The 13458-nt window shown below is 37.7% G+C and overlaps 1 protein-coding gene across 28 annotated transcripts in view; it reads left to right on the forward strand.

Annotated features, from left to right (window-relative positions):
- The window catches only part of LOC126918944 (MAP7 domain-containing protein 1-like), a 197569-nt gene that overhangs the window by 182501 nt on the left and 1610 nt on the right, over positions 1-13458 (forward strand). For 15 of the 28 annotated variants that reach the window (XM_050727556.1, XM_050727537.1, XM_050727541.1 and 12 more), the window contains 13 exons: positions 167-235; positions 562-751; positions 1431-1777; positions 3360-3542; positions 5478-5912; positions 7360-7539; positions 8008-8315; positions 8398-8611; positions 8677-8798; positions 8881-9122; positions 9217-9340; positions 9446-9777; positions 13195-13451. In XM_050727556.1, the coding sequence (XP_050583513.1) occupies positions 167-235; positions 562-751; positions 1431-1777; positions 3360-3542; positions 5478-5912; positions 7360-7539; positions 8008-8315; positions 8398-8611; positions 8677-8798; positions 8881-9122; positions 9217-9340; positions 9446-9777; positions 13195-13451 (3003 nt within the window). Of the gene's footprint in view, positions 1-166; positions 236-561; positions 752-1430; positions 1778-3359; positions 3543-5477; positions 5913-7359; positions 7540-8007; positions 8316-8397; positions 8612-8676; positions 8799-8880; positions 9123-9216; positions 9341-9445; positions 9778-9889; positions 9956-13194; positions 13452-13458 lie in introns of those variants that run through there. The other 13 variants (XM_050727555.1, XM_050727550.1, XM_050727553.1 and 10 more) reach the window with 6 other exon arrangements.

Consider the following 13458-nt stretch of genomic DNA (forward strand, 5'->3'; position numbering starts at 1 on the left):
GAATCGTGTCATTTTGAAGAGTGTCAATCGCTTTAAAGGCATGCATTTGTAGCTGCAGTGTACCCGCAGAACTGTATGCTTGCAGTGCGTCGTGAATACGCGTGTTTTGCTCGTAATACCCGAATCTCACGTGCGTACGCACATGTTCTCGATTTCTTCTCGACAGATGTGAAGCGCCGGCAAAGTCTCTACGACGAGGACTCCCTCGATGGCGATCATCCTAGCGAGAACGAAGGTATCACGTTTTCAAGGGCAGTGTCGAGACTTTTCGTTTGTCACATTTTTCCCTCGGTTGTTTAAACATCGAATGGGCACCAAAATGTTGGAATTTTTCGCGTTGTCTAGCTGTAATAATCAATCTTTTGTCTCGTGGCGTACGATCGATTGTAAATAACTGGGAATAATTTCATTAAAATTAATTTCGGAGTTTAAATGAGCAATGTGTACTATGCTTTTATTATCGAGAACTGTCTGGGAAACAAGTAAACATCGACGTGTTTCAAGCAGAACGCGAAGCTCGTACGACAAGAAGAAGTAATCGGTCTTCGCGGTTGTTCTCAGGACGGGAGTCGACGGGAAGCGCGAAAGACGTGGACAGGGCGAAGCTCGTCCGTGAGAGACAAAACGAAGAGCGGCAGCGGAAGTTGGAAGAGTTGAGACAGCAAGCTCTCGCCGCGCAACGTTTCCGGGAACAACGGGAAGAGGAACGTCGAAGGCGCATCGACGAGCTCAAATCGCGTGACAACGACAGGTTTGTCTTTTCTTCTTTTCTTTTCTATTTTTTCTTCTTTCTTTCATTTCGTTTACTCAAAAATAATTCACTAATATTCACTAATAGGTTTACTGATACGTGAAAATTCGTAATATTTCAGTTGCGTCGTTTTTCATTTTTTTATATTCGCACTTTTTCTTTCTTTCTTTTTTTCCCTTTTTTTTTTTTGTAATAAAAAGTACAAGTCGGAGTGAACTTATGCTCGAATGGGAAAAGGATGAGATTTTAAGCCAGCTTTGCGTTTGAAATTGGGTTATTTAATACGATCCAGTTGCGAACGATAGAGCGCATGCCTTGAGGGTAGTTTTTTTAATCTATGACACGCGAATTTAAACCGACACGGAACCACATTGATGTGTTTAAACGCGCTCTTTACGAGATTACGTGCTCTCTACGAAGTTATAAGTTGACCTGGTTAATATGATGCCGGGCTAAACTGTTTCGCCGCCGCAGAGAAGCCCGGGAAATTACCACGACACCTGCATAAAGTTCACCCGCGGCAAAATCGCTTTTCCGTCCCGTCTAAAAAAAGAATAACAGCCTATTACATGTACGCGAAGACGTACTTTCTCGTTCGTACACGTAGCTCGTCGTACCTTGAGAACCTCTAGTTCGAAATCTGCTTTCTGCAGAAATATTCGTTTTATATTTATTTTAGACGAAACCAAGTCGGGGAGAGAAAACGGGCGATATGCGAGGCGGAAAGAGAAAGAAGAGAGGCGATCCTCCGAAAGAATCAAGAGAGAGAAGCTCGTATAGAGGCGAAGAAGAAGAACGAGAGGTCGCACATCGTGTTTGCGTTCGGAAGTTCTACACCGAGGATGTTGGAGCCAGCCGATACCGGTGGCTCCACTTTCTGGGGAACGCGTCGCGCAACCTCTACCACCAATGTAATGATGTTCTCGGCTGCACAGCCGTTGACAAGGAGATCCTCAGAGAGAGAGCTCGATGGCAGCAAGAAGCGAGCCACGTCAGCTGGTGGACTTGACCGGAAACCTGGCGAAGGTTAGTGGGAATTTCTCAACCGGATACAGATACGAGGATGTTATTGATATTTGCGGATACGTGTATTTAATTTAATACGACAGACGTCGATGATGATATTGTGACATCAAACTTCTATATTCGTAATAGTGTTTGTTACGATAATTTTCTGCCTATTCGTGTCATCCATGTCGATGTTATTTTGATTGGTATCTAGTAGTTGAGCAATGGAAGCACGTAGAAATTGTTCGACGTCTGTCGTTAACATCGTCAGTTATGGATAGTAACGAAAAGATAAAGAATCGCGAGAATTCGTGTAAAGAAAATTCGTTAGCGAATATCGTGTCGTTGGTGTAATAATTATTCTTTCTTCATGTTGGCACTCAAAAATCGTCGAGCTGCCGATGGTTGAGACGTACAGCGAAGGCCGCTTCTTTTCTCACTGCGTTCTTTCTACACAGCGCTTCTAGTGCTATATGTAGTTGCGCAACCGATGCGCCGTAACGCGTAACGCATGGATGCACTACGTTCCAGAAAGATTACGCAGAAGGCGAACGAGACATTTTTATACGTATTTGCGTGCGTGGCTTGTGCGTTACTCTTTTCAGTTAAAGATTATTTACTAATCATTTACGAAACCGGGTTAAAATCGTGGCACCTTATTCTAGCGATAAATCGAGCTTCCTTCGACGAATAAATATTTTTACGATGATGTTTGATTACCAAACACTACACATCAACCACCAACACACGACTTTATTCAACTGTACACGATATCTCCATGTGATGGTTAAAAAAGAAAAAAGGAAATTACGGAGCATGAGAGATCGATTCTCTAATGTTGATAGATAAAATGATTCGTGATCGTATTCGTAATGTGTTTTATATTCTCTGTACTTTTTTCAGGTTTTTCGTTTAAATTTCTACAGTTCGTATTGTATGTTTTTCGCAGCCAATTCCACCGGTTTTTAATTTCGCTGCGTTTCCCGACGAATGCAATTTGATTTCAGCGATAAACGAGATGATGTTATTGATTTCTTCCTCTCTTATTCTTTTTTGTTTCTTTTTTTTGCTATATATCATGTTCTTTTGCCAACATAATATCGCTTCATGTACACACACGAGAAGCACCTCATCTTCGACGCGCTGACTTCTCTGTAATCCGTACACGTTATTACGAAATACAAGTGTCAAAAGTACATAGACAGAGAGACAGATAGTTGTTCGTAGCGAGACTATATGCCTGAGTAAATGTAATTTCACTAGAGTTGTAACATTGACCGGAGAGAGATAGATTTCCTTTCGTTCGGTAATTAAGATCCTATTGCATCCGCTCTATTTATCTTTGTACTTACTGGTGGTGGCTCTGTCAGGCAAAGTGTAATTTTAAAGTATCTGTGAATCGCACTTATATCTAACTCATGCTAATTTCCCCCACCCTACGTTTGTTAATCTGTCGAACAACCCCACCCTTGCCCACCCTCGAGAAAATTAAAAAAAAAAAGAGAAATTGAAAAAAAGGAATAAGAACAAAAAAAGAAGAAACGAAGAGAATTCGATTGGAAAGTACCTAATGTTGCAGCGCTGAATGGTTTGTTTGCAGATATGAGAATGTCCTCGTCCATGTACGAGGTGTTCAATTGGAATTCTAGCCCTGATCCTCCCTTAACCCCCGCCAAACATAAGAGAGCCAGCCTCTCTCTGCCTCCTACAACTGACATCTTTGCCATCGATGATAAGTCTGATAGCGACACTAGGCGTCCGATGATTCAGCGGGCTGCCAGTGGTGAGTCCTGAAGTCGAAAAAAAGAAAAAAGTCTGCAACGGGAAGATTGTTCTGTTATCCCAGAATGAGCTATCAATATAACGTATCCTTGTCTCTCTTTCATTAGCACATCGGAATATACTCTCTTGCAAGCATGTCACTTTCGTTTAACGCCATAAAGATATCTGTACAGACCTGTGAAGTCGTGGAACACCGATGATGTAATTCTAATTCTATTTTTAGACTGCGAAAGCTTATGCATTTATGGAAAATTTAAAGGTGCTAGAATACATATAACGTACATAATATGCAAACATATACATCAAATATCAAGAGCAAAGTTCTCGCTCTGTTCAGATCTCATTTCTTTAGTTGTGTTCACTACAGACGTAGATTCGCATAAACGTTCGCAGTCTATCTATCAGATAGTTGTCATATATAATTCTGGTAACATTGAACTTGGATATCTTGATTTTTATGTAAATTTAGATTAACGAGTCTCGGTGTTGAACGACGTATATCATTAATTAGTCATATATGCATCCTAACGCTATTCAGAATTCTATACTAACAGTTACTAACATTTACATACGTTTAGATGGGTTATTTACTAACGAATTTAGAGTAAGAATTTAGTGTTATATTAGAATACTAATTTTGATATTGTTCTTTCTCTCGTTAATAGCATTACTTTATTCAGTGGCAGTTTTACGAAATGGAAATAAGTATCGAGAAGCTGAGGTGCCTCAATAGTTGAATACGAACTTCAAACGAGACACGCTATCGTTTAATTGTACTTCTCTAACATTTGCCTACTTATTATAAGAAGCAAGCATTATACACTCATATCATTCATAAACTTATTACATCCCTACATACTGTATTTAAATTGAATTTCCATTTAGTCTTCGATCGAGATAAATATTTCTTTTTACGTATTTTTCAATCATTTGAATAGAAAAACATTTTTTAACGATATCAAACGGTCGATTCGATTTTACGAGATTCTTTAAAACGCTTACTTTTTTCGCAACGGCTTCTTTCATTTTTTCACTCGATATATGAACATATGAACACGTTTATGCGTTGATTTGAATGCTATAACACGAGACACTTTCTGTATATATAGCTCTCTGCATGCGTTGAGATTTTTACCGCCTTACCGGATTTTTACCGGATATCGTTTGCATGTACCACCGTTTCGTTTTAGACCGCTTCCGTAACGTCGTTCGTACACGTTCCCAGTTTCTCATTGTCCTCTAATTACCGTAATATCTTTCTGTCATAATGTATATATCATTTTATCCGTAACAACACCATTTGCTCGACATTCCGTTTCTGGCAACGTTATCGAATGACGTCCAAGCTGTATTATGCACAAAAGTTCTTTCTATCTGCTTCGTACATACAGGAACACGTACACGCACACGCACATACATACACAGGAAACAGCATGAAGAATATTGACCAGTAGAGAGTATTAGTAGTCGAAAACGGAATGCCAAATGCACATCACTTACACATACTTATACACAGGCTCACGAAAGTATTCATATACTTGTAGGCACCTTTCATGAATATAAGTATGTATAATGTGTATTATACGAAATATTTTGAAATTTCATTAACACTGCGATGAGACTATTTCATGATTATTTCAGCAAATAATGATAATCGTGTTTCGTTAAAATGTGAATGAAATTTCAAAATGTTTCGTATAACACATACAATATGGACGGAAAAGTTTTCAAGAGCCAGTGTATGTACGTACATCATCCACACATATGCACACACCTACCCTACATGTACACTCGGTCCATGCAAAATGGAACGAATTTTCTTATGTTTGCGATGTTCAGAGGATGTACGCGCGCCTTGTACACGTTACGACTGTATAGTGCGCAGTTTCCGGTGGTCGCTTCTCGCGCTTCGCTTCTAAGGGAAACTCCATTGCAGGTGAAGAAAGCGACGGAACACCGGGAACCCCTAGCTCGGTTTATCTGCGGGTGAACAGGAGACGTACCGATCTGATGCCAACGATACCATCGCCGCGTGATGGGCCGCCATCATCAGGGCGTAGTTCGAGCGCTAAGGCCTTCGCACGTTCGCCAGGTAGGACTTACTCCATGTCCAGGCTGGACCAACTGGCGCAGCCTAGGAAACGTCCGACAGAACTTAGCACACTGACGGAACAGCAAAGCCAGCCTCTGAGCGCTTCTAGCATGAGTCGCAGCATGTCACATTTAGCTGCGTCCGGAGGCAAGAGCCTCAAACGCTCAGATAACTCTCGTAGCATGGGTACATTGCCAGGCGCGGTTCCAATGCCGAGACCAACCAGAGCCGAGAGACTTCGTCGCAAAGCCCGCGAGCATCAGAACCAACAGCAGCAAGGTAAGATCGTTCTTGTGCACTCAACTCTCGGTGACATTCTGCTCTTAAATATCATATTCATTTTATCGATACATCGTCATTCACATAGAAATTCATAGACAAACTATGTAAATATGACCAACAACATCATTCTATATTGTACATGTATATCCCTATGAGCATTATCACGCTGACAGTATTATTTACTGACAATAACTAGACAGATCTTTAGATTTATAGATTATAATAATTTTCATCAACCAATGTTTTACGATTGAGAATTCGTTTCTTTTTTGTTTTTTCTTTTTTTTTTTTTTTTTTTTTTTTTTACATCCCCGAATGAATCTATTTTCAGGATATTTGTCACTATCTATGCTCGCACTCCTGCCGTTCTATATAACTTGAGTTGGGTGCACATGTGCATGCGTACGAATACAGTGAGGAGCCATTGTAAATCAATAAGACAGAAAATCCTTGTATACCTCGGTTACTTTTCGTGCAACTTCGCGAGACGACGGGTAGAAACTCATGCTTAACTGCTTGCATATCGAATAGAGACTAACAAACGATCTTCAAAGCGTCTAACGCTTCAAACTTTTCTTTAACCATCGATTTTGTGTTACTTTATATTATCCTAATAACGATATATATCCGGCTGCATGGAATTCTTTTTGTGTTAATTATTGTACAAACTGAATTGATTAACAAAACGCTCCTGCTAAGGAAACGAACTCAGATCTTACCGGCTTTTCGGTACCAAGGGTGAAGGTACGCTCTAACGTTTTCCGGTAAGCCACACTTTTTTTTCTTATATGTGTATATATATATATATATATCTTATCACGTACACACACGTTTTACGCACAATACTAGACTGTGTACAGACGAACCGCAATCGTATTTAGTGTGCAATACATTTATATCGCTCCACTTTCGTTCTTTGATTCTTTTCTTTCTTGCTGTTTTTACGAGGTCTCGTAATTTCCCCTCGTTTCTTTTTATTTCTAATTTATTTATTTCGGCCTCTTTTTCTCAGTTACTCTCGATGTACATATACATTTCACATACGACACGATCAATAATATTTTTGGTGGCGGTGCTTGTTTTCTATTTAATTTCGCTACTTGTACCTCTTAATATATTTAAGTCTATTCTAATATATACAAATCAACGAAAAGACTGATAAGAATAGAACGGAATGGAAAAAGGAAACAGAAAATACGATTTGTTTGTCGAAATATACAAATACTCGTCAGCATTGTGCATCGGCGCGATCTGACGCGATAATCTAACGAAAGAAAATAGAAAAAGTAGAAAGAATAAAAGTTCGGTTCTCTCTGAAATGCCGCGGCAACGCGATGCTGCCGTGCATTTCACGGCGTTTGTTTGTTTAATGTTTAACGCGCGACGAACACAATGCATAAAATACGTAAATCAAGAGATGTTCACCTTGGGTGGGTACGCGTAGGCATCCGCAGCGGGGAGGTGACACCGAACAGCCCATCACGACCGCACAGCTCCATGAGTCAGCAAAGCGCCAGCAGTGTGGGCAGCAGTAACGTCAATCTGCGTCCTCGTACAGCTGCCCCGCGTCGACCGCGACCTGCTTCTATTGCCGGTACCGGTGTTTCGGTCACAGAACGACACAGTGAGCATGCCTTTTTTTGAATACTCTCTTGTTATTAAAAAAAAAAAAAAAAAAATCTTGTACACGAAGGGACCAAGCGGGCACCGCTCGAGTGTTCATTTCGCACGAAAACGTGCGGATCCATTCGACGCGACGAGAATCCTTTTTGCCCTGCAGTATTTGGACCCGAACTTCTGTTTGCTAAACACTTTGTTCGAAAAACAGTTTGTTTTTTTCTATTTGAATTGTCGTTCCAAACGAACGTTGATTTTCTCGATTTTTCTATGCAGTGTTTCTTTTTTTTTTTTTTTTTTTTTTAATTAATCACGGTTTTAGTTTTTGTACATGGCTTACATGTTATTTATCTATTTAATTTGTTTTTTGTCCTTTTTTTTTTAATACATGAATCGAGATTGCACATTCAAATACCGCGTGTACGTAGACACAAGTGACTCGTGTCGTGAGTTTCAAGTTTGTAATAATATGTAGATCTAGTGAGCGAACCGAAATCGACGAAGGATTCGAAACCGCCACTGCCAAAGGTCCATAGCACTCCAAAGAAATCATCTACACCGAAAGCGACGGAGATCAAGAAGCCGACAGAGAAACTGGTGAAGAGCGCGAAGGCTTCACCGCGAATAACCCCGAAAGTGACACCGCTGCAAAGCCCTGGAGCCGAGAATGCACCGCTGATTCGTGGTAGTACCGGAGAGATAATAAAAAGCGACGTAAAAGAGGATACAAAATTGGACGATAAATACGAGGAGAAGAAAGACCAAGGCACCGAGAAAACACAAGTAATTAATTTTCTCCATTAAGGAAATGTAGGCTATGCACGCATGAAAATGATCGATATGTGTTATGTATTCTTAATTGCAGCAGGAAATAAGCGCCGCGGAGCAGGCTAACGAAGAAATGAAAAAGTCGATCGTTATCGAACAATCCAATTCTATATCTAAGCAAACGAAGGACGAGACTAATTTGAATCAAGAGAATCAATCGACTGTACGGTCTCAAGAAACACCCAAAGCTGCGAAGAAGGAAGCCGAGGCGAAATCCGAGAACAACGTGGAGGAACAGGTCGATATGTCAGGTAAGCTGGACTTTGGATATTGAAATATGAATTAGGAGATTAATAAATAAATGGCCGTCTTTCAGCATCGATGATAGCGAAAATCCGGATCACTACGGAAGAGGAAGCCAAGGCAGCTATAGCTGAACGTAGAAGATTAGCTAGAGAACAAGCTGAACGAGAAGCCGAGCTTGAACGCCAACGACAGGTGCGGTTTTAAAGAGATTTTTCGCATAAAAGAGTGGATTATTCGCGAAAAGAAGAGACTTCATAGAGAGATCTTTTTACAGGAGGAAGAAGCCCGTTTAGAGGCCGAGAGATTGCGCGCTGAGGAAGAAGAACAACGTCGTTTGGAGGAAGAAACGCTTCGTTTGGCTAATGAAGCTCGTGAAGCCGAGGAACAGAGACTGAGACTGGCGATTGAGGAAGCGAAACGTCGCGAGGAAGAGGATAGGAGAAGAAGAGAAGAGGAGGCTCGTCAGAAACAAGAGAAAGAAGAGGCTGAGCGGAAAGCGAGGGAAGAAGCGGAAAGGTCAGTTGATTTCTTTCAGATGACGTGATTTTATTCGATCAACATTCTCTGTGGTCAAGCGTTTAATGATCACTATGTAATGTTTTTGTTACAGACAGCGGATCGAAATGGCGGAACGCCTTAAGAGGGAAGAGGAAGAGAGACTTGCTAGACGTAAACGTGTCGAGGCGATCATGCTTAGAACTCGGGGCAAGAACCAGAATAATACACCTACGAAAGTAAGATTACACATTTTTCGTTCATTGAATAATGTTTATGTGATCGTTAATTAAACTCTTGTTCCTGAAAGAAATATTTACGATCGTGTTTCGTGCTTTGTATAGGGTGAAGGTGGTGATGGCGATAAGTTGAAAGAAGACAGTCCTAACGATGAAAATAAAACAGCACCAGGTAGCAAAGTCGAAGATGTTATGACAGCCAGTCTGATATCCGAAGCGACTCAACAATTCATTAGCGGAGAGCAACGAGCTCATCATACAGAAAACAATACTACTACGGACATTGTGCATAACGGCACACATAGTAATGGCATTAATGAAAGTAAAATTGTGTTGGATAATAATCAGGGTAATGTGGAAGGAGAACTGAATGGTCATCATACAAATCACGGAAACGGTATCAACAGTCAATCAATTACACTGGATAATGCCACCGTGTAAGTATATCAAATTCAAAGTTACAGATCTGTAACAAACATTTCTATTAACCTAAGAGTTACATCCTGATACTTACCTGACCGCCATTAAAACAAAAACAAAAAATCCAAGATATAACTGGATTTCGCATCGATAACAAAAACTGAAAGATAACATCGAAGAGCATCTCAAAGAATTGTAAGTTCATTTGGTTTTTAGATCATTCGACAATAATATTATTACGAATGCCCATGCAAGGCTTATATCAGACTAGCGTTATTTAACATTGCTAAAACTCTCCTTACACATGTATACATCCACGCATTAGTTATTTTCATAACATTTTATGAGAATATTTATTTCGTCCCTTCCTCCCCCCCCCTCTTTCGGCGCGCATTCGTCGTATAGAATGAGAAATATTTTTTCAAAAGAAGAAACAATCCTTTTAATCGAAAAAGAATGAATAGCGAACATTTTAGAGTATTATTTCTATCAAATGCATATTTTATCTAAAGTTCCGTGCGAATATAATATATAAATATGAAATACACGCGATGTTACGCCATATATTTACTAAACTCGAATGTAGTTTCATTCAAAATGATCATGCAAAATTATGGCTAATATAATGTAACTAATATGATACAATTATTGCACAATATTAGCCATTGTATACGTAAAAATATTGACTGATTTTTAGTGCCGTTCATAAATATGTATAAACGTATTTGGCGTACAAAATATAGTTTAAAAAAAAAGAGTTAAAATGTATGTTGCAATTATGAAAAAAGAAAAAAGAAAAAAGATGGAAATATAAATCTGAATCAGAGCGTGCATTACATGTAACATTACTCTGTCACAAACGTACATGCTAATATGTGAAAACTGCAGATTCGTAATCATTATAAAACTAGATGTACAGTACTTTTAAATCTTGATTTAACGCAAATATACATATAATACTTTGTATATTGAATGATTCAGGGTAACGCTCTAGTCATTTATACAATAAAAGTTATTTATAGATTCATGACGAATTAATAGACACGCACATACAATATGAACTATAAATAACAATTTCTGAAGTATGTAGTAACTAGTCAATCTGTTTCGAAATTATTGCTTATAATGTCGCCTTCTATCTATTTTTGTTATCACTTAATCCTCCGTCGTTATTACTACAGTTTTAATATCATTTGTTGCTACAGTTTTATATCATAATTTTTGGTTTTTCCAAGTAGAAAATGAAATGCTGAATGAAATGGCTAGAGTGTGAACATTTTTTTCTAAACGAATATATAATAGAATGAAAAAATGTGCCACATTAAATATACACATAATAAACATAATGTATGATTTTATGACCAGCATTAAAACAAAGAAATAATTAAATATAGTAAAGCACCGATGCTTAATTGCTCTACAGAAGAAGAATTAAAAAAGATGTTGGAAGATTATAATCCTGTACGTTTATTATACATACATATAGAAGCACGCGGTGTGTTTAGAATTAATCGTTAATATGTATATATAATGAATTTTGTTGTTTGAGATGTTTTTTGTGGTGTTCGTATGATAATGGAAAAATTAAGTTTGAAAATATATCTACGCTATATGTACACTATACATAGTTATTTCAATAAGAAAATTTATTGCGCTTTCCTATAATACACATCGGAAGGAATTGCTTATAAAATAACATTTAGCTCGATAAAAATTGCTTCATAATAAACCACCACTATGATGGAAACGATTTTACATATATTGTACATTGCAAAAGTAGTCAGAGCAATGGTTGACAGATATGAAAAACAGATTTATAACAATTATTTAATGCTATTGAAAATTCATCTAATCGCATGATTATACCAATAACTAATAATGAATTATATGGAAGATTATAATATCATCGGTAACTCGAGAGGTATGAGGAATGTATATTGTATTGTCTATTATACTTATATATATTTTATAATTTATATTTAATCTTATAATAGTTAAAAATATACTATTTTTAGGTAGACGTCTAAAAGAATAATGAAAGGTTTAACCTATATTGTACGTCGATTCTTTTAGTAATGCGTTAATGGCATAAAACATGTAATGTTATACGAAGCATGGAAACGTTAAGCAACTAACAGAGCTATAGCGTTAAATACTAACTAATCAATAATAAATTCAGTGTACATAATGTAAAGAAAGATAAATAGCATAAATTTAATGACTCATCTAAACATTTTGTTTGTAATTTTATCATACAAGTTCATCAAAGATACACTGTTTCGTATGTTACTATGTTTGTATTCAACTTTATAGCTGTATACAGTCTGTCATCTTTGGTGAGCTATTACTTTATCTTACCTCCAATTAGTTACCATTCAAGCTCGACGTGTGTGCCTTAAGTACAATGTTTATATCAACATTTCTTCTTACCGATTCTATTACCACTAATGCATGTTGTGATTTAATTGTATCAATATGATGTGGCTTCTACTTTTCTTTGCTCTACTTTGTACCTGTTCTTTATGTTTGCGTTGTATATCATCCAGCAGTACGTGTCAACTTACTGTCTACTTTTGCTATGTACTATCGACCTTTACACGTTTCTGAAATTATTCTTTTGTTGTACGAAAATATATATTTCACACAATCCACTCCACAATTCCTACAGGAAGTTACCTATATCGAAACAGGGCATGAATATTTTCGAACTTATTCTACCTATGAATAAGAGAAATCGAAAATAGGGAACTACACAGGTCAAAACAATCGTTATCGATCTGATCTGTGAAACCTGCTGTATGGTAGTATCATGTATTTATATATTACATAATGTACATACCTAATTTTATTGGGTATGGCTAAAGGGAAATTCTTTTGTATGTTAATTGTGTTTTCCATGTACACTTTACGTTACGCCATAGAATTTTATATAAGTTCACAAGCATAAATAAAATGCTTTTTATAGTTGCTTTACAGTATTAAGGTAGCCAGGAAAATAGTGCTGATGCAAGATAAAATATTATCATCAACCAAGTCGATTATAAAATATGTTCCCAGGATAAGTGTTTGTTTCTGAACAATTTTTTATACTTATGGTTTGATATAAGACGAATGACTTGAAGAAATTCAGCAATCAGCATATAGTTGTTAATTTTTTATTTTCTTCGTTTATTCGTTTTCTAGACACATTAGATACTTTGAACATAGCTTTTAAATTAAGAGATTAAAAACATAGTTACTAATAAATAATCGTATGTGTATTGTACATACTAATTCTAGTAAGATAGCGTTCAATGCGAGTCGTCTATAATTGGCTTATCCAATTTAGAGATTGTAATTTCATATTAGAAATTACAATGCGCTGATGCAGTAGTAACCTAGTGTTAATTGCCTATTATTTAGTATTTGTATGTTTCCTTTCGCTGATTTTATAGCAAACAAAACAACGTGACCAACAACCTGTTAGACCTAACGGAATTCGACTCTCTCAGTAATAGCAGTAGTGGTCCAATACTCCAACTGACATCCAATCTGGCCAATGAAGACACCCTCAACTCGAACCTAAATCCAGCAGCTATACCTTTCACTCCAATGGCCAACACATACATGCCTACCGCTGCTAATGCCAATGTAAATCCGTTCCAGGATTCTTTTATGAACAACAAGCCACAAGATAATAGTCAAGTACCAGGTATGTG

This window comes from Bombus affinis, chromosome 7 (assembly GCF_024516045.1).
Source record: "Bombus affinis isolate iyBomAffi1 chromosome 7, iyBomAffi1.2, whole genome shotgun sequence".
Taxonomy (NCBI): domain Eukaryota; kingdom Metazoa; phylum Arthropoda; class Insecta; order Hymenoptera; family Apidae; genus Bombus; species Bombus affinis.